The 24906-nt window shown below is 41.0% G+C and overlaps 1 protein-coding gene across 1 annotated transcript in view; it reads right to left on the bottom strand.

Moving 5' to 3' along the window:
* col7a1 (collagen, type VII, alpha 1) overlaps positions 1-24906 on the bottom strand; it is a 57552-nt gene that overhangs the window by 27818 nt on the left and 4828 nt on the right. Inside the window, exons 2-65 of the mRNA XM_035661722.1 lie at positions 21779-21851; positions 21472-21652; positions 21205-21361; positions 21000-21093; positions 20723-20881; positions 20408-20565; positions 19924-20053; positions 19708-19827; positions 18484-18639; positions 18082-18201; positions 17842-17991; positions 16185-16301; positions 15589-15735; positions 15339-15464; positions 15075-15221; positions 14467-14589; positions 13959-14225; positions 13687-13830; positions 13470-13601; positions 13109-13255; positions 12551-12685; positions 12305-12454; positions 12084-12220; positions 11861-11987; positions 11591-11734; positions 11027-11196; positions 10732-10773; positions 10543-10569; positions 10404-10448; positions 10165-10284; positions 10010-10081; positions 9877-9912; positions 9729-9782; positions 9527-9601; positions 9213-9326; positions 7828-7854; positions 7674-7727; positions 7491-7562; positions 7353-7412; positions 6850-6885; positions 6725-6769; positions 5882-5917; positions 5747-5791; positions 5579-5614; positions 5402-5437; positions 5238-5270; positions 5061-5132; positions 4895-4945; positions 4658-4693; positions 4486-4566; positions 3852-3887; positions 3682-3726; positions 3507-3578; positions 3324-3368; positions 3197-3232; positions 2961-3002; positions 2704-2784; positions 2507-2542; positions 2335-2370; positions 1981-2061; positions 1813-1848; positions 945-1016; positions 763-807; positions 364-399 (exon numbers count right to left, since the gene is read on the bottom strand). Coding sequence (XP_035517615.1) covers positions 364-399; positions 763-807; positions 945-1016; positions 1813-1848; positions 1981-2061; positions 2335-2370; positions 2507-2542; positions 2704-2784; positions 2961-3002; positions 3197-3232; positions 3324-3368; positions 3507-3578; positions 3682-3726; positions 3852-3887; positions 4486-4566; positions 4658-4693; positions 4895-4945; positions 5061-5132; positions 5238-5270; positions 5402-5437; positions 5579-5614; positions 5747-5791; positions 5882-5917; positions 6725-6769; positions 6850-6885; positions 7353-7412; positions 7491-7562; positions 7674-7727; positions 7828-7854; positions 9213-9326; positions 9527-9601; positions 9729-9782; positions 9877-9912; positions 10010-10081; positions 10165-10284; positions 10404-10448; positions 10543-10569; positions 10732-10773; positions 11027-11196; positions 11591-11734; positions 11861-11987; positions 12084-12220; positions 12305-12454; positions 12551-12685; positions 13109-13255; positions 13470-13601; positions 13687-13830; positions 13959-14225; positions 14467-14589; positions 15075-15221; positions 15339-15464; positions 15589-15735; positions 16185-16301; positions 17842-17991; positions 18082-18201; positions 18484-18639; positions 19708-19827; positions 19924-20053; positions 20408-20565; positions 20723-20881; positions 21000-21093; positions 21205-21361; positions 21472-21652; positions 21779-21842 — 5706 coding nt within the window. The 5' untranslated portion in view covers positions 21843-21851. The remainder of the gene's footprint in view (positions 1-363; positions 400-762; positions 808-944; positions 1017-1812; positions 1849-1980; positions 2062-2334; positions 2371-2506; positions 2543-2703; positions 2785-2960; positions 3003-3196; positions 3233-3323; positions 3369-3506; positions 3579-3681; positions 3727-3851; positions 3888-4485; positions 4567-4657; positions 4694-4894; positions 4946-5060; positions 5133-5237; positions 5271-5401; positions 5438-5578; positions 5615-5746; positions 5792-5881; positions 5918-6724; positions 6770-6849; positions 6886-7352; positions 7413-7490; positions 7563-7673; positions 7728-7827; positions 7855-9212; positions 9327-9526; positions 9602-9728; positions 9783-9876; positions 9913-10009; positions 10082-10164; positions 10285-10403; positions 10449-10542; positions 10570-10731; positions 10774-11026; positions 11197-11590; positions 11735-11860; positions 11988-12083; positions 12221-12304; positions 12455-12550; positions 12686-13108; positions 13256-13469; positions 13602-13686; positions 13831-13958; positions 14226-14466; positions 14590-15074; positions 15222-15338; positions 15465-15588; positions 15736-16184; positions 16302-17841; positions 17992-18081; positions 18202-18483; positions 18640-19707; positions 19828-19923; positions 20054-20407; positions 20566-20722; positions 20882-20999; positions 21094-21204; positions 21362-21471; positions 21653-21778; positions 21852-24906) is intronic.

The following is a 24906-nucleotide window of genomic DNA, read 5'->3' on the forward strand; positions in this document are numbered from 1 at the left end:
AATATCCATGGCCATTCTCGGCTTCCGTACATAAGAAGAAAAAAAGAAAAAAACACTATTTCATATATATTTTCATGGACATAAATTTGTCAGACAGCAAAATTTTGTTACTTTGTTTTTTATATATGTTTTTTGGGGCTTTTCCCCTTAATTAGATATGACAACTGAAGATAGACAGGAAAGGGGGTAAAGAGAGAGGGGAGGACATGCAACAATGGGCCACAGGTCAGATTCGAACCCATGGCCACTACAGCAGGGACTCAACATTTGTACATGAACCACAAAATGTTGATACTTTTATTGAAATGAATTCTGAATCCTGCTGTACCAGATGATCGTATAAACTGATAAACAGCCACAAACCTTTCTCCCATCTTCACCTGGAACACCGTCCTCACCCTGTAAGTCAAAACACAGGAACAAACTTAGTAATGGCCAGTCCACTGCAGGAAGACTCAGATAAGTCCAGTGCCATTATGCCAAGACAGCTATTACATAGCAGACCCCCTAAATAAATGTCTGCACTGTTTTGAACAGCAAACATTGTGCACAGATAACAGTAAGTCAAGGCTATTTAGAGAATGATAAAGTGAGGTGAAAAAAACAAGCACCTCTGACAAGATTTATATTCTGACAGAAAAGAATCAAAATATCTCAGTCAAGTAATACAAGCTGCAACGTGTCATAGTATGTCAGGCAGAGTTTATATTATTGTCAAGATGCTGAAGTATACCAGCTGAAAAGGTTATAGTAAGGAGTTACCATTTTGCCAGCAGCCCCAGGTTTCCCATCTTCTCCTGCTTTACCCTGAAATATAACATCAAGGATGATGAGACACAACAAAAAAATGTGATGGAAGACTGAAATGTAAAGAAATAAACAAATAGATGAGACTCATGAAGAGATCCGTAAATACAAAAATAAAGGTTTGTGTGTGTACTCACGGGTGTCCCTGCAGTGCCTGGAGGCCCAACAGGCCCTGGAGGGCCCTGTTCCCCTCTAAGTCCTGGTAAACCCTGGTAAATGAAATAAATACACATCACAGTTGATGGTTTAATCTCATTTTTATTCAGACTAAACTAAGACTTGATAAGACTTAATAAGCTAAAACTTAATTGACCTATTCATTTGGTCAGGTTTTATATTGTGTTGGTAGTGGGGGAGGTTAGGGCAGTTAAAAAGAGAGTTAAAAGTGTATCATTTAGAAGTGGAAAAGTGTAGTAACACTCACTACCATTTGTGCATCTAAAAAAATTAAATGTGCATAGGATTGCACATGACAGAAATGTCTACTGCAATGTGCAATTTGGTTGCACAGCAGCAGTATTCATAGAGCTGTGAAATGTCTGCCCCTTAAAATGGGATTTAGACTCCTTAACTAAACTGTAAGTTGAGCAGTCGTGGATTTACTATTATTATTATGGTCAATATTACATAATAATCTCCTGTGAAACTGGACTGGGAATGTCTTCCCTGCAGTGGGCTTATGCAACAGGCCACAGGAGTAAAGACTGAATTGTAACGCCTCCACAGTGCCCTCTGCAGCATGTACACGTAAAGTGTACATTTCTGATTGCAACTGAGGGCCAGACATATTTACTGAAAATGTGTTTAATACAGAATTTGGATTATATAATAAATCAACTATTTATCATTGTTGATTAAAACTATTCAATCAAATACAAATCTCACTATTAAAGTAATCATAATTCAAACATATCAGCATTTATTTTCAAAAGATTGTTAATAACTAATACAAAGCAGGGCCAGTTGTATTTTTTTAAACAACCACACAAGAAGAAAGAACCTCACATCTCTTCCAGGATCACCCTGTTTCCCAGGATCACCCTGTAATGCAAAGGAAAAAACAGTGCATCAGCTACACACACATTCACCACCCAGTGAGACTCTGCATACAGTGTGTTTTAAATGTGGAAGTTTTGTGTTAGTTTTGTGAAAAGATGATTTAAACTACATTACCCTCTGACCAGGTGGTCCAGAAGCACCCGGTTTACCATCCAAACCAGGACGTCCGTCTAACCCAGATGCTCCTCTTTCTCCCTGATCACACAGAGGTTTAAAGGGTTAGAAAACAACATTTACATTAAAGCCTGAAACAGTTTTAGTGGTTCCATTCAAAGCTTCCTGCTAGGCCCCCTGCACTTCATCCCTCTGGGAAACTACTGCACGAGAAACAGAATCCAGAGGAATGAAGGCCAGCAAGACCTGCCACTCACCAGAAACCTGAAAATCCTTTTTTTTTTTTTTCAAAATTGATAAAATTACACGGGTAGGTGATTTTGTGACGAGCAATCACACTCATTGATTTCTAACCTTCTCTCCAGGCGCTCCTCTCTCTCCTGAGTCACCCTGGAAATACATAATATAAAATATATTAGAAAAGACAGTGATGTAAATGTGTGTGAGAGGAAATGAACAAATGATTCAGATATTTACAGATATCCAGTTATGAGAATAGAGAAGCAGTGACAGAAAGCAAACTCACTCTTGTGCCTGCCGGCCCCCGTTGTCCCTCCGGACCCTTTACAGACAGCAGGGAAAGAACAAGAAGTCACAGAGGATCATCAGTCACGCATACTAAATCAACAGGGAAAGGGGTCAGCGTGCATACAGATGCATATACAGTGTTTTATCAGATGCTCACAGAAGCGTTTATAAATTGCAAGAATGAGGCAAACTCACTCGTAGGCCTGGGGCTCCGGGAGTCCCTGCTTCGCCTTTCTGACCTTTGCTGCCATGCTCTCCTGGGTCGCCATCTTCGCCCTGGGAGTCACAGTGACGTAAGTTGTTTTAGCTCTGCCTCTTTTTTTTTTATGTATTCAACATTCAGCTAATCGTGACATGGTAGTTTTCCCATTGTGTCTGCAATAACTAGAATAGCTGCAATAAGACAGGATACTTATTGCAACTCCAAACCTTGTCACAGGTAAAGCACTTACCTTCTCTCCTCTCTCTCCTTTTAGCTGGCCCTGGATGTCAGCCTGTTAAAGAGAAAAAAGATAGAATATTGCATGTAGTCTCAGAACTGGATTGAACTGGGTTGTAGGAAGGTCATTCAATGGTAAGAAGATGCTGGAGGCTGTAGTGTTCCTAACTCTTGTTTCATCTCACCATAAAGGTTTACTAATTATGGTTGATTTTGTTTTAAACATACGGTACAGTGTGACACACGCACCACTTTTCCTGGTGGTCCTGGAAGCCCTTGGGGTCCCTGGAAGAAGAAAGTGAAATATGTGAACCTACTAACAGTAGATACAAAGTTATAAAAGAACTACTTTGTAAAAATAAAGCAAACAACAAACCAGGTCTCCCTTTTCTCCTCTCAGTCCTGCAGGTCCAGGGCTGCCCTATGATCAAACACAGATCAATAAAGATGTTGAGCAGCTGAGCTTCCTCACTGGTTCTTCTCTCAAGGCCGCAGTTAAATAGCACAAGAGCATTATTGAAAAGCTGTCTGTGTGATGATACATAAATGTGTTTCTTACATTTCGTCCGTGCTCTCCTGGGTCTCCCGTGTCCCCTTTCTCTCCTGGTCGTCCTGGTTGACCAGTCAGTCCCTGTGGGGGGGTCAATAAAAGACGTCCGTTAACTGAACTTTCCATTGATGCATCTTGGTAGTTTTAAGATTAAAACTTGATAATAAAATGTGTCTTGACCTACCCTCAGTCCTCTTTCTCCTGGCTTTCCTGGAAGTCCAGACTCCCCCTGGTGAAAATCAAGTTTAAAACAATTGCAGTGACACACAACCTTTATGAATAAACATACACTTTTTATGGTGATGAGTGGATGGTGAGATGTTATCAAGAATAAGAGGAAGAGATCATACTTACAGGTGTACCTTCATCACCCTTATCTCCTTTCTCGCCCTGTATAACATATAATCGATTAATTGATCTTAACTGGGAGGAAACCTTAGAGGCATTATATTTCATAATCTACAACAGCAACTGAAGACAGAGAACATATACAAATAAAAAACTGTGAGAAAATTGCATGACATACACACAAGTTATTTTACCTCTAAAATGGCATCATTAGAAAGAGATGCATGTTGGAAGGAAGAGAAAAAAGCTCAACAGGCAGTCTGATCTTTGATTACAGCACTGATAGCAACATGTAATAACAATGACTTGACTATGAATAGCATAATGTAGTGTGACATTATTTGTAGTGTAAAACCATCAAAAGAAAGACAGCAAAGGTTTTGCAGTAGAAACTATAGCCTACTACATAGGCTGAGAAATAGGGAACGGAAATGGAATATAATATTCAGATTATATTTTCATTAGTGTAAACCACCGGAAAATAGCCATAATTGAATAATTAATTTATAATCCACTGTCCTTCCTACTGTATGTAGAGATTGCTAATAACAAAATAAAACAAAATAACAGGTGTGGAGAGAGGGTATTCATTTTCACAGTTAAGACTTGAATATAACCGGATCCCATGCAGCACTCTGACCTCTTTCCCAGAAAGACCAGGTTTTCCTGGGATTCCTGGTCGCCCATTCTCCCCCCTCTCTCCTGGTTCACCTGGATCTCCCTAAAGAAAAGTTACAACTCCAGTTTAACAATCAAATATAGATAAATAGAAAAAGACACACACGCAAAAAAAAACATAGCAGGTGTCTCACCTTGGCACCTGGCCTTCCACTGATACCCGCAAGTCCCTGAGGGAAGAGCACATGTTTTATGTATTTTTTCGGTTTGAGCAGTTTTGGGCACGACTTACACTGACAGGTGGCACAAGGGAATGCTTCATGAATAATGGATGTTTTTGTCAGGGATATATCAAAGCAGCTATAAACATTATGATTGTGCCATTTGTGTTCTGACGAAGAGGTGTTATGATGATTCCAGTGTGAACTCACTCTCTCTCCCGGCTCTCCTTTAGGTCCAGCAACGCTTAACCCTGGAGACCCCTTACAAAATGGCAAGGAAGGGAAATGTCATTTAGATAGATAGCCAGATTGTAAATGTACCTCTGACACAAACAAATCAATATTTCTAGAGCATCATCATCCCCTGGTTGCTCACTTTGTCTCCTCTCTGTCCAGGCTCTCCTTTTCCCCCCTGCTGCCCCTCAGGACCTGGCAGGCCTCGCTCCCCCTGTGGAACAACAGCAAGACCGGTCAGAGTGAAGGATGGTGCGAGAGTAAACAGTAAACTCTGTCTACATTAAAAGTTATACCAGAACAGAATTTGATAGCTTACTTGATCTCCTTTCTTCCCTGGAAAACCAGGAGCCTGCATTAATAATACAGTAAAGACTTGTCATAACTCACAAAGACTGTCATGGGCATTAAGCGCATATCCAAAATGAAAGGAAAGATTAATTATTGTATTTCATGATTTTTTTTCCTCATCTGATAACTCACACTTCTGCCGGGCTCCCCTCGTGCACCTTCGTTTCCCTGGGAACAGACAAGTTCACTTGGTCTTTCATCTTTGCTTGGAAATTTATTACATCAGATTATGAAACGCTCTGCGATGGAACCACGTTCCTATTGACCTGCTGCTTCTTGTATGATTACACTTAATTGAATCAGCCTCACCTTTTCTCCTGCTGGTCCACTGGGCCCTGGTAAACCCTGATGACAAATGGAAACACTCATTCATGAGACTCGCTATGAATTTTTAACAGTCAGACCTTGCAGCAAAATATGATACAAAAAGGCTCACTGATGTCATTAGCCAATACTACATAGCAGACTGTCACTCACTCTCAAACCCGGTGTTCCTGCGAGGCCTGGCTTCCCTGCGTCCCCCTGAGAGACAACATTATTAGACAGATAACAGCACAAAATCCTACTAAAACTAATTCAAATTAGACGCTAAACCAACACTGCTGAACTCACTTTCAACCCAGTTTCACCAGCTGGTCCTCTCTCCCCCTGCAAAGACATGTGACAGACATGAGTCTATGTCCAGATTCACTGAAATTTGCCCAGTATCCCCATTTATCAACATATGCATGTGCAAACTGCATGACCTGTCACAGCTACTGTTGTAACTGGAGTCTTTACAGATTTTGTACTAGAGTAAGAGAGGAAAGGCTGTCTTCTTTAATTGTCTGATATACTAACAACCGGCATCTTACATAACAGGGTTGCAGACATTCTGAAGCTGCAAATAACTATTACTCTATTGCGGAAAATCAAGGGATTTCCATAAAATCTAAATAATTTTTTGATGCAAAGAGGCTTTATTTATCAGCAATTATCACAGCTTTCCACTCATTGTGCATAGTTATGAACACTATCTTGCACAGAAAGATGTCAATCTCATCAAAGGAAAAAGAAAATTGGGATAATAAGACCTTGGAATCGACATTAAAGCTGCCTTCCAGTTCAGGTACAAACAAGTTCTCTGCAGCATATTTTTATTGGATTGAGGAAAAACGACTGCCTGCTGTGTCTCCACCCTTTTCTAACCAACAATTTTAACTTGAACTTTTCAGATCTATGCAAGCTTGATGAGATGCTCATCTGGCTCAGTAAGATTGTTAATGTCATCCCATTTTGACTTTTTGAAATTGCATGTGCTCTTCCCTGGTGGTAAAATTGTCAATGAAACCTGGTTCTGTACTTTTGAATATAGACCACAGTCATTTAGACTATTAAAAACTTACATATACACCACAAACACTTTCACACGCATACTCATACTTGACTGATTTACTCTCATGTCATGTAACTCACCCTGTCTCCCTGTGATCCAGGTTCACCTGGCTGTCCTCGGTCCCCCTGTCAGAATAGAGTGTGACGGATGTCATTCTTCTATTTACACCTCATGAGAGAGGTGATTTTCCTTACCTTTATCTTACCTTGCTACCAATTTCTCCTGGAGGCCCACGGGGACCCTGAAAGACATGAGCAAAATGCTTGGGCATAGATTTATGGATTTAATGTGTATCCATCCGTACAGTATGCCACATATTTTATGTCATTCTGCCAGTTTATCCAATATTCATAAAATTTAATGCCAGTTGCTTTAATTCTTAAACTCATTGTGCAATTGCAGCCATATTTTAATGGACTATGCAAAAAGGAACTTGCGAGATCCTGCTAAATTTAACAACAATTTGCCTACAGGTGGCACTACAGCATCATGTTGAATTCAAATGATCACAACATCACTAACAAATCATCCTTGTACAAACTGTAGAACTCCCAGGATCTAGGTATTCTCCAAAAGTAGTTTACAATGAGATGCAGATGAGAAAGGTTTGAAATTGTGATGGGAGTGAAGAGGATTGTGCTTTCCAGTATTCACTGTATTCATCATCATGACATCAGCCATCTAAAATATGATATGTGTTCAACATACCCTGTCCCCAGGCTCTCCTTGCCTGCCTGCAGGTCCAGGCGGCCCCTCAGCACCGTCACCCTGAAAAACAACAATTTTTCTCTGAGATGAACACCTCACATGCTCAACCACTTGTACACTGAATCAATCTGCAGCTACCTTGTCTCCTTTGCTGCCCTGTGGTCCTGCTGGCCCTCTAGGACCCAGAGCCCCTGAAAGTCCTGTAGTACCCTGATAATAAAAATGCAATTAGTGAATGCAAAATACACCCTCCCACATGTGCACAGACTTCATCTGCAAACTAAACAAGTCAGCACATTGGCAGTGATTGACAGTGCTTACCGGGGAGCCTTTCTCGCCCTTCACGGCCACCCCGCTGCCGACTCCTGGAGGTCCCTGTCAGCAAAGAGAGATAAGAGCTGAGAATTATTATGCTCGCATGCTCCTCAGGACATTTCTGCAGTGAGAGGACACGTTTGGTGATGGTGTGACTCACCCTCTCTCCTGGGCTGCCCTTGTCTCCCTGCAGAAAGAGAGAGAAAAACAAAGAGAGAGCGAGGATGCTGAACATTGTTGTTAGGGAAAGTTTCCCTATGATAATCTACACACATACTCACAGGTTGATTCATACACAAATAATCCACCTCTCTGCTGTTCCACACAGTATCACAGTATAGGCAAAAAAGGAAAGAAAAACCGATGGCCAAACAGTACCAGAAAGAATTATTGTAATAACAGTTATAAGTAATTGGTCATTCTTTTTGATCCACAAAAAATCATTAATCATCATCAATTATTGAGGAATTGAAGAAAATGTTGTAATGATAGTTAGCTCCGAATGTGAATCAATAATTTGAAATAGTGTGATTCATGTGAGTTTCCATAGAAACTGTCTTCACAGATATGTACTAGAAATACCACCAGTATCTGGCTCAACTATCAAATATCAAAACTGTGTTTTGGATGCATGGAGAAATACTGAAAGAGTGAAGTCTGTGTGCACACTTCCTTTTCACATTTTCAATGATCTATATCTATAAGATCTATATAAAAACTGTTCAAATTAAAATCATAACAAAATTTCCCTTTAAATTCTTATTTGCAGTAAATGCTTGAGCCTCCACTGAATAAACTATGTAAGTACATATAAGTAGCTCAATGCTACCACCATGTGCATGAGTCTGACAATAACAGTTTCATCTTGAATCAGTGGTTGGAGCCAAAAGACTCCATTTAGAATTTATTAAGGCCTCTAAAACGCCTCAAGAAAACTGAGGAAAGATTTTTTCTAGTATGTGGAAATCTAAATGAGAGAATACCTTAAGGATACTTGTATTGTCATCAAAGATTTCGAAATTGCATCGGTTAATCAATTCAATTCAATTCAATTTTATTTGTATAGCGCCAATTCATACAGTAATCTGATGCCTAGTTACTGTGACATGACAAAATTACAGATACAAAATCATTTTTATCTTTTGTTCAGAACAACCAACAGAAAGGAATTTTAAAAAAAACAGTCGGAATATTTAAGCTACCAATGCAAGTTTGCATGTTTTCACAAATGGCAGTCAATGAAAATTAGAATTTTACATTAAAAGTATCATTAATTCGTAAATTGAACACAGCAACCAGCTGGTCAATATGTCAATCCATAATGTAAAAGTAGAAGAACACTAGATTGGTAATTTCACTGATTTATCACTTGGTTAAGATGTGAGCAACATCAGACAAACAGGGTGAATATCTTATGAGGCTAGTTTTTGAGACAGACGTAATTTGGCATTTACTAGTGAAAGTCTTTAACAGATTATATCAGCAAACTAATGTTACTTTCTAAATTGAGTGAGGTGGTGAAAAGCAGCAAGGGAGGAAGCACACCTTGATGGAGAGTCCTGGTGTTCCTGGTAAACCTGGGCGACCATCCTGACCTGGTGTTCCCGGCACTCCAATGGCACCTTTGGTCCCATCACTACCTGGCCGACCTGGAGTACCCTTAGTACACAACACAAACACTGGCTAGTATACAGAAATGACTTGGTACATCCAAAACATCTAGACAGCAACCCCCCAACCTCTCTACTGCAACTGGGCATCACTTTACAGAGGAGAGTGTGGAGGGTTTGTGTGATTAATGATAATGTGATCGCCTAATGGTTGTTTGAGAACATTTTGCTTTCCAGTTTGTTTCTTACCGGTATTCCTGGGATGCCTGGCTCTCCTTTTCTCCCTGGAAGACCTCCTCCAGATATAGCTGAGCCCGGTTCACCCTGATGCATCAGCAAAGCACAGTAAACACAAACACTTTGTTCTCTGTCTCTTTCAAACTGGCACAGATAAACTATCAACACTTGTGAGGTGTGTCAGAAAAAAGGTTAAAATGATCACTTAGCTCACCCTTTCACCTTTATCGCCCTTTGGCCCTAGTAGTCCTGTCACACCGGGTGTACCCTAGAGCAATAGAAAAACACGTAGGAAGCACTTTACTTTATATTCAGATGTCCATCAAACAACTCTGCAGGTAAGGAGAACAAGGGTTACTCACTGGGTCTCCTCTAATACCAGGTAGGCCCTGGGAACCCTGCAGACACAGCAACAACATTATTTTGTTACCTCTATGCTAACACAACAACATGAACACGTCCAATGGGTCTGTAGGTCATGGTCCTTCTACTCACCGGGATACCTGCGGATCCGGGGGAACCTGGTCGTCCTGGCAACCCTGAACTTCCATCAATGCCAGGAAAACCCTAAATAGAAAACAAACCACTTATTACTTCAGTCCTAATCATGCATGTTTGTATAGTTTTTGTATGGCCTTAGATGTACTTACTCTCTCCCCCTTCTCTCCTTTCACACCCCCTGTGGGGTCAAAAGGGATACTTTGTCCTGGCGGACCTGGGCGCCCTTCAGGTCCTCTTGGGCCCTCCCTGCCAGGCAAACCATCACGACCCTACAACACACACACACACACAGACACCTTATTTGTATTTACAATCAATATTACTTTGAAAAATCAGTATAAATATTGTGTAGAGGAATCATCAAGGTCAGTGTTAATAGATGACTCACAGGCTCTCCCTTGCGTCCATCTGCACCATCGCTGCCTCTTTCACCCTGTGGAGTCGAACAAAAAATGGCACCATAACAGCTGAAAATACTAATCACAAGAACGGCGCATAAAAACATTAAGCATGTTCCTGCACTGTACCTTCTCTCCACGATATCCCCTCTCACCCTGAAAGACATCGGAAAGATTCAATGTAGAGATCATAAGGCAGGAAGAAGAAGGCAAGAGACAAGGAGGAATAAAACTTGATGGATGTTTCTGTCAGTCATCAAATTTACAGTATATTTCATCAAAGCTGGAGGTCCTTAATACAGTTAGAGAATAACTCACCTGCGGGCACTGAACGGGACACCGGTCTGGACCTGGAACTCTCTAAACAAAACAAGGACAGAAATGTTAGGATGAGACGAGAGTTATTTTGTCTTATATCCTCATTTATTACTGTAATTCAGTTCATCTCCATTAAAAAGCTGTTGTCAAATAGCCGAACTGGGAGTCGGAGTATTGTATTAACACAATAATGTGAAAATATATAGTTTTGGTCATTACTATGTCAACTGCATTCAGCGCAGGAAAAAAACAAGATTATAAACAAAATATAGGCCTATTCCCAGTTTATTCCTACCTCTGGTATTCTAGCAATCCCACAGAGCAAGTCTGCCAGATCCGTATGCAGGGTGTCCAACTGCGCTGCATCACGGATATAAAGAATGTTCTGGGTGCTGCCATCCGTCACCGCCCGACGCAGCTCCTCAACATCCGCCTGGTCTATACCCACTGCTAACACTGTCACACCTAGCAGACACACACCGGCAGGTTTGTCTCACTGGGGAAGATTTTTGCACTTGTGTGGATGTAGTGTATGAAGAAGTGTTGTCAGTGTAAAGTAAGACATTAGTAGACACTAGTACAATAATATTTTATTATTATTATTATTATTATTATTATTATTATTATTATTACATATGTTTTTCAGCTTGCTTAAGTTCCAGATCAGGGGCATCAATCACAGGGCCATTTACTTGTAACAGTTTTTAGAAAAGTGTTTTTTTAATCAGTTTACATCCACTTCTGTGGCGGAAATCTTGAAAATAAATTGTCTACATGCAACCAACTATAGTGATCTAGGTGCACATAGTTACATCCAACCAGGCTAACTTTCATTCTACAGATGACTCCTCCAGCACACCTGTAGTCCTGAGATTGCTCGCTGCCGCAGTGAGGTTGTCAGCTGATTTTTTGTCAGCGATGATGACAACAGCACCAGGAACCCTCTGTCTCCGTCCAGCCGTAGTGGTCAGAAGGTACTGTCTGGTGAATGTCACCGCCTCACCTGCAGAGGGAGACAGACAATATCACAACTGCTGACACACACACACGGAGCAGCTACAGAGATGAAGCTCAGAAAGACAAACACTAGGAAGGACATCTATGTGAGAGGACAGAGTAAAAAACTGACCGATGTTATTCCCTGGGCTTTCATCAAAGGGTGTGGACTGGATCTCTTGAAAAAGTGTGTCAGATCTGCCATGGCGATTAAGCAGGAACCATATTTTAGGTCTGTAACCATATACTACAACTCCCATCTGAAACAGGAAAAAAATAATCCAAATGTTGGCAGTGCACAGCTAAAATCTACCTCTCAACGTCCTGTTTTGAGATTTGTTCTCCAAGATCAGTACCTGTGAGTCGCGGGCTCCGATAGTGTTGAGTGACCCTGCCGCACTTGTGAGGAGTTCACGCAGAGGTCTTGCGAGGCTAATCCTATCGGTTGATGCCGGCACCAGAAACACCACATCCAGACGTCCGTCCACACACACTGTCGGACAGAGAAGTTTGCATGGGTAAGTAAGGTATCAAAAGGTGTTTATAGGAATGGTAAGGGCATGTATTGGTGTGTTACCAGTGCGTTCATCTACAGAGCTCTCTCTTCCGAGTCCACTTGCAAAGGTGGGCTGCACAGTAAAGCGGTATCGGTGGCCCAAACGCAGCCCAGTCACCAGGTAAGAGCTGGACGAAGCAGGGAGTGTAAAAGATGAACCTCGACCAGTATCTGAGGAATGTGAATAGTTAAAATGGCAGGACTGTAGAGCAGGCATATAAGAGTCCAAAATAAATTATAACACGTATGTATAATCATATTTTTTACCTGACTCTTCTCTCCAGCGGAGAATATATCCTGTGGCACCTGGTAGTGGATTCCAACCAAGCCGCACAGAATTCTGGGTAACCTCTGCCACTCGTAAAGTTGTAGGTAGTGAGGGAGAGGGGGTAAATTCACCAGCTGTGTACAGAGAATCAGTAAATACACAGCGATGTAAACATTATGACATGTGATTTGACATTTCATCCAATATATTTGTGAAAATATAAGACTGTATATGGTGCAACACTCAACTATTATACACAACAAAGACAGTACTCCCATAATAACTTTCAAGGTATAACTTGGTGACTAAATATTGGTATGTTTTAGGGAAAGACTAGACAATGTATTACTAATGTACTATGTTATATAATACTATATTCAGCATTTGTGAACAAAAAAAAAACATTGAGTACTATTAACCCAAATAATTAAATAAATAATAAATAAATAACAAAATTAATCCATAAATTCTTTTAAGAACACTTTTAAGGCCTTAAAACACTAGGCCTTTTCATTAAAACCTTGAAATAATGTCTAAGAAATATATACAGTACTCACGAGTGGTGACTCTGACAGACACAGGGGTTCCCTCTCTGTTTTGAACTAAAGCCATGACCTGCACCTCATACTGTGCTCCGGGGTCCAACCTGTCTAAATCCACTGTTGTCACATCTCCCCCCACCAGCTGACTCCTTTCTGCACCACCTACAGCAGCACATAGATAGGCAACAGTGAGTACTGTAACACAGACTGGCTGCCATAAAACATCCATAACAGAAGAAAACACCTTATACAGTATCTCAATCAAAATTTCACATAGCATGCATAGTTTGAGGGCAACTTAATTCTTTAAAATTAACTTTTATTGTTCTAAGATGCGATTTAAAGGAAACTGTAAATGGACCAGCAATAGATCTACCGTCAGTTCTCTTCCAGGACACACGATAAGCCGTCGCTCCCTGCACACCAACCCAAGTGATTCGGACAACCTCTCCACGGGTCTCCTGGACTTGCAGTGACGTCACAGTCCCGACCACAGTCTGATCTGACTCTGAAGGACAGCAAAGGAAACACTCAATCAGTGATTCTACTCATAGTACAACAATAATGTGTATTTGACAGATTTAGTTTGGTACCTGTTCTGATAACCAGGGTGGAGGGACTTCCCTCTCGAGAGCCAATCAGTGAAGAAACTAATATGCTGTAGGATGAATCTGCCTGTAGTCCATCAATAGTGTAGGAAGAGACGTCACCGGCCACATTGCGAGTTGTTTCAGTTCCTACACCAAGCAAAACATGGCAGACAGAAGAAAATGTAGACATTTGTGTCTTTCTCCAACTACAAACGTGTGAGTCTAGTAGACACAGTGGTCATGTATTTGAAGTATTAATTCTAATCAGTGCTTACCATCACCACGCCGCCAAGTGATCTTATAGCCAGTTGCCCTAGTGGTAGGCGACCATGCAATGCGTATCCTCTGGGAGGTGACGTCAATGACACGAAGGCCTGACACTGATCCACCATTGGGATTAGTCCGAGAAGACAGTGTGACCACCTCTCCGACACGTTGATCAACCACAGCTGCAACACCAATTACCAGCGCCTCATCTGGTTGCAGGCCGTCTATAGTGAAGGTTGTGGCCTCAGCCCCGAGAAGACGGGACTGCTCTGCACCTGTGAGGCAGATCATATGGGGATATAAAATCATATAAGAACTGACTATGAGCTTAAAAAAAGAGAAAAGTAAAGATGTGAAACTTCAAAGTCAGCTTCAAAGTCTCTTCCTACCCTTTTTTAAATTGAGGTAAATGAGGTAAGATCTAAAAATACAGCTTACATCTTCAATTCAATGTAAAAGACTAAATATAATAGTGCTGGATTCAAAATAATAAACTCACAAACACTCAACACTTACCGCTGCCTTGTCTCCAAGTAACCCTGTACCCTGTTGCACCAGTAACACCTGTCCAGGCAATTCGAATTCTCCGACTGTTTGCGTTTGTCACTCTGAGGTTAGTGACTCTGCCGGCACCTTGCTCTGAAATGAATAGCGTAAAAGGCCTCATGTGGCAAAATTCAACTTAAAGGAAAGAAAGCCTGAGTATTTCACTTCTAGGGCAGCAACAGGGACAGAAGAAAGGTTGTCAAGAATTTCAACCAAGGCTTTCAAAGATGTTCACAAATATTCAGACACCTACTGAATAACATTTATATTGTATACATAATGTGCTAATATACAGTGACTGTGAACAGCATTTAAAAGGATCCAGTGGTGTTGATATTGCAAGATAAACGAGAGAGGAGAGAAAGACGATCACACTCAAGAAAGTTATGGTCAAATGTCAAGATAAAAAAAGATAAAAAGGATAAAGTAACCATGGAAACAACGGAAAAGACTAGAGAATGAATTATATCAAAAATTAGATGGGAATTGTTTGGTAATCTGCTATCTATAATTGGCGTTTACAGGAGCAGAAAAACAGGATGAGGCACACAGCAGCACAGTGTCACTGCTCAACCCACCTGGTTTGATGTAGACAGTAATTGGGTCTCCTTGATTTTCTCCCACCAGCGCTGTGACACTGACACCATAGGACACTCCCACTGTCAGGTCTCTGAGGTCAAGGGTCGTCTGGTTTCCAGGGATAATCCGGGTTTCTTCTGTTCCCGCTGGTATGACATGAAACACACAGACACATCATTTTCACAAGCATTTTTTCATTCGTAATAGCGCACTAACTAAATAAAAATGAATAATAAAATAATGAATGAAATCAGACAGAGTACCTTCTGTGTTCAGGATAATGATGCGGTACTTTGTGGCCCCGGCTACACCTGTCCAGCCGAGTCTGACAGTACTGCCCAGAGACTCCACAACTCCCAGATTGGACACTCTCCCCACTGGCTGTTCCTCTGCAACATCAGAAGATTAGGACACTCACATATTCAGAACTATTTGGAATTTAACCCCAGCATGTTTATGACCTATAAATCACTCCAAATTCAGGGTTTAGTACCCCCTGGCTGAGTTACGGACCTCTGGATGAGGTGGAGACAGGTGTGGCCTCTTCACGACCTTCGAACAAGGTGTACAGCGTGATGATATATTCTGTCTTGGGCTGAAGACCTGTTAGCTCATAGCTGCTGGTGCTTCTAGGAAAGGACAGGGTCTGGACACGGCCTCCTGGAGACAGAGCAAAAGTCAAAGATCAGAGGATTTATATTCACTGTACCTACAGTATCAGTGTATACTTCATACTGCTGTACTTGCAACTTAAAAGAGGAGCTAGCATTTAATACATTATGATGCTATATGTCAGTCAAATCATGCAGCGATAAAACAATGTATTAGTCATCATGACACAGGGTCACATTGCATTATTGTTGTCTATATTAAAACAAGTAAGGGTAATCAAAATCAAAATGACAATACTTTGCAGCAACAGGAAGTTTAATGCAATTAATTTTTTCGGCTCGCAGCACATATCATTTTATATCAAAATCATTTCTTGATGTGTGATCATATAATAACTGTCCATATTGCACAGCCCTGCTCAAAACTGCAGAATGTTCGAATGTAAGTACAAAAAGAAAATTGAACGTTTGAGCGTGTAGGTGATATGCACATCTGACCTTCCCCCTCCCTCCACTCCAGGCGGTACCCTTGAGAGGACTGAATTATTCTCCAGGTGAGGCGAATAGAGGAGGGGCCGGTGGTAGCTGCTCTGAGGATCTGCTGCTCCTGTTGCTCTGAGGGAAACACATGTTACGTAATATGTTTGTGATTATTTAATATGTCATAAGTAACTGACATATTACTTATGTCCCTAAACAAAACTCTCTACTCCCATCAATCCATTGATGATAAATAGTAATAATAATAAATAGTAGAATAAAGACATTATAATTCATTGTAAACAACGCAAGCATCACCAATTAATTAATTAATTTGATGCTTAGGAAAAACTACTCCACAATACTCAAAAAATAAATCAGATTCTCGTGCTGTTCTCATCTTTGGGGTTCAGGAATCTGTTGTGAAATGATACATACAATACTGTCTTGAGGAAGAACCAATATTCTACCATTTACAGCTAAATAAATTACAATTATGGAGTTTTTCATTTCAGATAAAACACCACACCTCTGCCCTCAGGCTGCTGGTGTTGTGGACTTTGTTAAAAGGAGAAATGCTCTCTGTGAAAAAGAGCAAAGAATTAGCCCATAGGTCAGTCCCATGAGACAGATATACAACCTGTACTATATGGTATGTGGCCACGGGTCTTGATGGTGATGAACATAAATCCACAGGAAAGGAGCACACAGGCCAAAGAACAAAGTCTACAGACTGAGCAATAGGTACCCACTGATGTCCCCTTTAGGCCTGTGAATCAGACTATACTCAAATTCAACAAATTCAACATTTTACTCCATAACATATTATTTTGCTTGACTGATTGCAATACAAAGCTATTGAAGTTTTTGGGAACTTAATCAGAGACCGTATATAAAATACAGACCATATTTATATACAGTCTGTGGCTAGGCTTCATACATGTTAAAAACTTAAGTCCTCATTAAAAGCCAAAGAAACAAAATTCACATTTTTTTCCAATGAAAAGGAACAGGCAACTCATCACAAACCACAGACACAACAAACTGTTGTTAATCTACCAGTTTAAACAGGAACAAACAAGAGAGAAACAAGCAGAGCTACAGTTTAAGTTACTGTGGTGTACAGTATATAGAGGACTGTATATCTCTCACTCCTTTGAGAGCAGAATTAGGCCACAAGAAGGTTTTCAGTCTTTCATTTCTGCCAGCTCTCTGCTCAGTGCAGCAGGCTCTGCAATGAGTCAGACTTACTTCAAATAGCACTAGTCCAACACCATATTGGCATTACTCACGAGATACAGATGGTATGTGTGTATAATGAGTGCGTAGGTGTTCTAGAAATGTCCCTAAACAAAACTAAACAGGCACACATGTAGGTTTTCAAAAGAGAGACTAACAAACACCAGCAAAGATTGTAGGGCATCTTGACTCACTGTGCTTCCTGTCCTTTACTCGGCAGGACACAAAATAAGGCAACCACTAATTCAAAAAGCAATCTTTTACGACAATTACTAATCTGAGAAAACGAAGGGACAAAAAAATGGAGTGTAATTTAGTGTATTGTGGTAATTAACTGTTTTGGTGGGTGTGTAACTGTGAGTTTTGAGAGGGTATAATTCACAGGGAGCAGAGAGGGATGTTTGGTGTTGTAATGAACTGCTGAAACCACACCTACCTATCTTAAACCTGGCTGTTGCTACAGGGCCCTCAGTGTTGCCTTCATACAGCGGGATGATAGTGACGATGTACTCAGTGTTGGGCTGCAGTCTGGACAAAGTGTGAAACTCGCTGTCACCAGCAACCTCCACAGTCTCCACATTTCGACCTTTGTGAATAGAAAAAAAAAAATTGTAACAAAAAAAAATAATACTGACTGGTAGAAAGGCAAGAAGTTTGATGTCGGCTTTGTCCTAACCTGTAAATGGTCCCCAGACCAGACGGTAGGCCCGCGCACCACTGACGCCTCTCCACCGCAAACGCACACTGCCCTCTGACTCCGTCTCCACTGCTAACTGCTGCACTGCCTCAAGGCGCACTGACACATGCAAAAACATGAACACAGACACTTTGAATAATATTTGCCAATTATACTGAAACCCAATACAAACCACAATGACATAGTATCACAAATAGTAATGTATTACTGTACAGATACTGTACCTAACACTCAATATTGCTTCAGCTTTGTAGCTTTATTACAGAACGTACAACTGTATTAAAGTGTGTCTACTGATGATGACTGACAAAATTACAAGCATCTATCACCCCAATATAACAGTATAAAAGGCATTAATGATGGGCTGCAGGGTGGACTCACGTGTTCGGGCGTTGAGGATGGACGGGGATGCAGAGTTTCGGGGGAACAGGGGGTAGAGACTGATGACATACTCTGTGTCGGGCAGAAGTGACTCTAGGGTGATCGATGTGGAGTCTGCAGACAGAGACTGCTCCAACAGCTGAGCTGCTGGCTGACCTGCTCTTCCAACCACACAATAGACAGGGTGCACAGAAATTGAGGGCATGAAGGCGAGCATTGTGCCCTAATAGCAAACACAGATTATACTGTATACTACAGACTGTTTTCAGACAAATTAGCTGACAACAAGCTGCAAAAATAAATGTATGGGAAGTGTCCTCCCCTCATTAAGTTGACTGCATTTTTACCTCAGAGCACAAAGCATAAGCATGGCGGCAAGCCAACTGTAGACAAATAATGTTCAGAGGCTGTGCCAAATTTGTGTTTATGTCTGTGTTGTCTACATGTCCTATATGTGTTTTTACATGTCTGTCAGTGTTTCTTTGAATGATCTGTGTCAAAGGTGCGCGCTTGCTAGAACCGCCAGACGCATGAACAGGTAGGAACATCACACCTCTCATTACTGGATACACACTGACTTCATTTAAATACTCTCACACACATGCCAGCCTAACTAGTCATAAGAGGAGCTCCATGTGAGACTGGCACTCCTGCCACATGTTCGGAAGGATAAACTGTTTATATCAGCCCCCAGGGGCCACTTTTCTCCCCTGAATCATGGTATAAGCACCCAGACATCTTGAGACTGTTATGATCCGTGCCACACCCTGTCTCTAGAAATACAAGGACAAAATCACTGACGATTCGTGACATAAGTAAAGGTTTTCCCTGTCTATGTAATTTCAAGACTGTGATGATAAAATGTATTTGATATTTTAGGTAATGATTGGCCAATAAAATCTTTACTGACAGCCAGAGCCTGAGGGAGGTAAGGTGTTAGGGAAGTTCATGTTCCCAACATTCAGCCTTGACTGCTGCACATTCTTGACATGTTTCCAACTTGCCACCAACAGGTTAACTTATTGACAACTATAGTGTCTTTCCCTCCTTAATTTTTACTGTAATCCTTCATTCTGTCAAGATTAGTTTTCGTGACCGTATAATTCTGTCACAACTGACAAGTGTTACTAAAAAAAGTGCACAAGTCAGATGGGAAGCAGCCAGAAAGAGAAAGATAGCGATAGACAGAAAATAGGAATAGATGTATGTGTGGGTGTGCCTGACCTCGGGGTCCATAGGTGAGTCTGTAGCCCTGGACAGCAGATGAAGGCTGATCCCAGCCCACAGAGAGAGAGAAGAAGCCTGCCTGGACCAGACGCAGACTGGAGACCCCTGGCAAAGACCCTATATAAGAAAAAAAAATCATTGCAGGTATTAGGGTAAACATGAAAGAGAATGTGTTTCAGTAAATGTCTCTCTGCTATCCTACTTTTTACTCACTGGTTCGTTGCTTGGCAGAAACAGATTCTCCTACACTGTTGGGGTATTGGGCAATAACAGTCACCAGGTAGTCGGTTCCCGATCTGAGCTCTCGTGCTGTAAAGGTCCTCTGACTAGCAGAGACAGTCTCCTGCAGGGAAGAGAGAGAGGTCACCTTTGTAAACAGTAAAGCCTTAAACAAGTTTTTGCAAAGTGAATGACAGCTACATCATGATAGATGGTGGAGCTATGTCATTCTTCAATCTTCCTCATATCTGCCAGGTTACACAGAAGGGAATTTCACTCTTTGCTCTGCCAGTTTAATCTCTACAGCATCTACATGAAGAAGATCCACCCATTAGACAGGTTCATACTTAGCCTAAAGGCACGTGTTTCTCTTGCAAAGCAAGATTGACTTGGCTCCTAAAACTGCTGTTGCTACTTCAATCTAGGTCATACCAATCATCCCCATCTGTCACGAATACTCCTCAACACCTGGACTCACCTGGCGCAGTTCTGCTGTGATGGGCTGACCCAGGCCAGAGAGAGGCACATACTGGACCACATAGCCACTGATAGGCCCCCCTGCTTGACTCCAGCGAAACCTGAGAGAATCAGATGTCTGGCCTGTGAACTGAATGTTGGACGGACCAGAAAATGCCTCTAAGAAGAGGATGAGGAGAGGGTGGAAGCAGGATGAGACATAGAATTAAAAGCAGGTAAGGTCTGACAGTAAAGTCTGAGATAAATGTCAGATCTATTCTCTATTTGTGTATATTTTAGTATGCTGATGTTATTCTATTTAAGTTAGCCCACATACCATCACTAGCATAGACTCCTCCTGCTTTGGAACACACTCTGGGACTCACAAGAGGAAGAAGTGTGTTCAGCAGCTTGAAGTCCCCAACAAAGGAGGTGAAATCACTGCTGGGCTGGGAGGAGATCTGAGCCAATTCGTTCCTGTCTGCACTCTTTATACCTAATAAACACAAAAACAATTGGCAAAAATAAAAATAAATCACAGTGATTTCAGAAAGAAATGTCGAAAAAAGAACTACTCTGAGTAAGACAGGAGAAATTGCAGGTGAGACACGTACCGACCGCAAAAACATGCACTCCTTGACTGCGCAGCTTCTGTGCTGGGTCCTGCACACTGTCCTGTGACTTCCCATCTGTGATCAGGATGGTAATCTGAAAGTTAAGTAGGACCCACAGGTAGAATTATAATACAATATGTTTGTTGCTATGTTAAATCTGCAGTTTTATAATTATGAAACATCACAGAATGGCAGCTCCTCAGACCTTAGGGACCTCCCGACTGGACGCAGGGTTGAAGAAGTTATCAGCAACAAACTTGAGACCGGCACCAGTGCGTGTGTTTCCTCCCTTATAGTTCAGATTCTGTACAGCATTGACAAGCTCAGTGCCATTCAGGTACGTAGCAAATGTAAATTCAACTCTGGAGGGAGAGAAATGTGCATTAATACATAATTGTGCACCTGCAGTAAGATCCTTTGTCACTGCATGCACAGTAAATATAGGTAGGTAAATATGCATCTTGTCAGTCACCTGGAGGTGTCACTGTACTGTATGGCCCCAAACCGGATCCCTGACTCGCCGACAGAGCTGGCAAATGGCTTGACGATTCCAGCCATAAAGCCTTTCACCTGCAGGAAGTTAGCTCGGCCAATACTGGAAGACCCATCGACCAGGAAAACAATATCTGCTGCTTGCACATTATTACACCTGCCTACAAATACAAGTGATGGAGAACACATGTGAGCACATACAGTCATACTTTCAGTGGCACACAAACACTTTATAGAATTATTTGGGCTGTTGTTGTAGTTGGGAGGAGAATTAGAGTTATTTATACCCTGAGCTGAAGCCTGTTTCATGGAGGACAGAAGGACAGTCACAGTGAAAACCCAGCTCCACATCTTCAAAACCTGGGCACACAAAGGGAAATTATTTATTATTAATTATGTCTGAAACAATTAGAACTCACTACAAATTGTGATATTGTGCTGCTTTAAAAATTTCCGTTAATATCAGTCCATTAACTGGCAGTTAAAAAAAAATCTTCAGTGTACATAACTACTCCTGCTCCTTCCTGCTCATTTCCTCATGTCCCCAGGTCCTATTAGTCTGAGTTGTAAACATCTCCTGTTAAATGAAATGCTGCCATCCCTCGGCTTCTTACTATTCATCCCCATCGAATTTCCTGTTTCTGCTAGTTGCCTGATCTTGTCACTTTCCTGTTCAGCTGCATCCCATTAGTCATTTGTTCCTCAGCATATGTTGAGGGTGGTTCAGCCCTGTTATTTGTCAGATTGTCTATGTTGCCTTAGAGTCGTAGCCATTGTTCCTGCCTGTACCTGTTCTGACCCACCTAGCATCTTTGATATCCTGGCTGCCAGTCTCCTGCCTTTGAACATGTCTGCTTTTCAACTAAATGTCTGTCTGACTACCGGGTGAAGTCTCTTTTATTATAACAGTAAAGCTTCACAAGTCTTCTTAAGGTCAATGTTCTGTTTGCATCAAGTACCCTGAGGTTTTAGCATTGCAGTAACACTAAATAACTCTTAAACTAGAATAATGACGAAAACTGGAGCTTGTAGTGTAAGTAACTAAACACACATTCACAGAGTGCTCTACTGGTCTACTAAATGGTTCATACATCTATTGCTACTGCCACTGTTATCTGTACTGGTGCTGCTGCTTGCTGGCCACTGCTCTGCACAACCCACTACATCAACCTGTCACTCACTTTATTGCTGTTGCAAGTTCATTCATGACCTGTTACTATGCTATCATATGTGCACAACTTACAGCCTATTTTTGCCCATCCCAATATCAGATGGTTTACTGATTAATTAAATAGTACCATAGATGATGACCTCAAAATATACACACTGAAGCCAGGGAAACATTACTTTAAATATAAATTATTATCATGAAAACTCTGTGTCACTACTAATATCAGTACAATTTGCACATTTCCAAACATCATTGGCAAATACATGTAAACCGGTATACAACAACTAATTTTCCCTTTACTGTAACCCTGAAGCTCAGGTAATAAAATATTAATTTTACAATGATCTAATATGGTTTTAATACAGTCTGGATCTCCGCCCTAATATGGTTTTAATACGGTGGAGGTCCACAGTGCCTAACCCAAATGAATACTTTCATGCTCTTTGGCTCTCTACACCATACGTAGTTTGTGAGTAATAAGCAGGATATCCGACGTCCTCAGCGCCCAACATCTTACTTCTGGGAGAGCTTTCTTAATTTAAGCTTAAACAAGATTATATTTCTTAGCACTGTTCTTACAGAACAACTGAAAACAACAAATATCATAGACAAACACAATACAACATCAAACCTTCTGAAGACACTTAGTCTTCTTCCATTTCTAAACTCATTCCTTTCTCATTCTGCCCCCTCCTGACAGTAATAGATCAATACTTTAAACATACAGGACAATGTCATGAATGTTATCTGTTATCTGATATCTTTTAGCATACATTACGTGTAGTACTTATTGCGTTTACCCTGTAAACTTGTTTTGTTTTGTATTGTCCTTTTGACGTTGATGGTTTTTATTGTATGTGTTTTATTTTTATTTCCTTCTAAAAGGAAAGATTTATGAGAAGATATATGCACAAAGTACTTACTACTTACTTACTTTTTTTTGTTCGCTCCATATGTCCCATCAGGACATTCTGTTTTGACTAGAATTAAGTGGTATTATAATGAACAGAATCAATCAAAATACTGCTTCCCTCTGACTTATACTTAAGACTTAATTAAGTCTTATACTTAAGACTTAAGTATCCACCTTATTTCTAGCCCACATTATATCTTGCATGATTTACGTGACTTGCGGCGTGTCCCGTCACTGAACCAGAACCGGCCATTTCCATGGTACGTTAATCCTCTCTCTTAGAGCGACTGGGAAATAAAACATCTGGGAATACCACCTGTTACAAGCCAAACAGGAAAATGATACCATCCCTCTGCCTTCTACTGAGCCTTCTACTATTGAGGGATGGGAGGACAACCTAAGCATATCTAAATACTTTGACTCTGTTGCTACTGACAGTGAAGCAATTACCAATCAGAAAAGCTCTGAGGCACATCAGTACTTTCACAATGTTTTGTTAAAGTAGGTGGGACACAACCTTATCTGCCTTAAAGGAGACATAGACCCTAGTCAGAACTGTATCACCAGGCATGGGACGACTGGGCGGATATGTTGCACACAGCTGCATGTACTGATGTGCAGAGGAAGTGGAATGCAGGAACAAGGTAGAGAATGCAAAGCTAAAAAAGGTGAAGCACATAAATTTAAAACATCATAAACAAGAGCACATTCATCCAGACTTATCACCATAAATGCATCCGCAGAAGGCTCCCCCAACTTGCCAGGGATCACACAGATTTAAAAAATGTCAGTTCCTCTGGGACTATTTCAGCTGCAGACCGATGGTCTTCTTTAATTTTGTTACATATTAGAATAATGGGTTGGCCAGTGTGATCTATAGATACGCTGTATAGAAAACGTACACCCACCTGTAAGAAGTGTCGTACTTTTTTTGAGCTATATTCAACTATGCCCTGACTAACTACTAGCCTACTGCTACTTCCGCTGTCTCAGTTACACAATCATTAGACATTTCACTTTAAAATATTGAACTGTCTAACATCAGTGGTCCAGGAGTTCTCTGTGACATTACTGCACGCTGTGACAAAACCAGAAAAAGACTGAAAGATTGACCGTGAATCTCACGAAAGATTCAAAAGGCCATCTAAAGCCAGTGTTTGGTTTGTACATTCTGGGCTAACGTAGAAACATGGCAGACTCCATGGAAGGCGATCTGCAATGTCTATAGATAAAAACAACTCATTTTAAGGTAAAAAAAAACACAACGATTCCTATATTCAGGTGATTATACACTAGTGACAACATACACATGAATATTATATTCCATTTCT

This window comes from Morone saxatilis, unplaced genomic scaffold, assembly GCF_004916995.1.
Source record: "Morone saxatilis isolate NCDOM2014 unplaced genomic scaffold, NCSU_SB_2.0 Contig18, whole genome shotgun sequence".
NCBI classification, from domain to species: Eukaryota; Metazoa; Chordata; class Actinopteri; family Moronidae; genus Morone; species Morone saxatilis.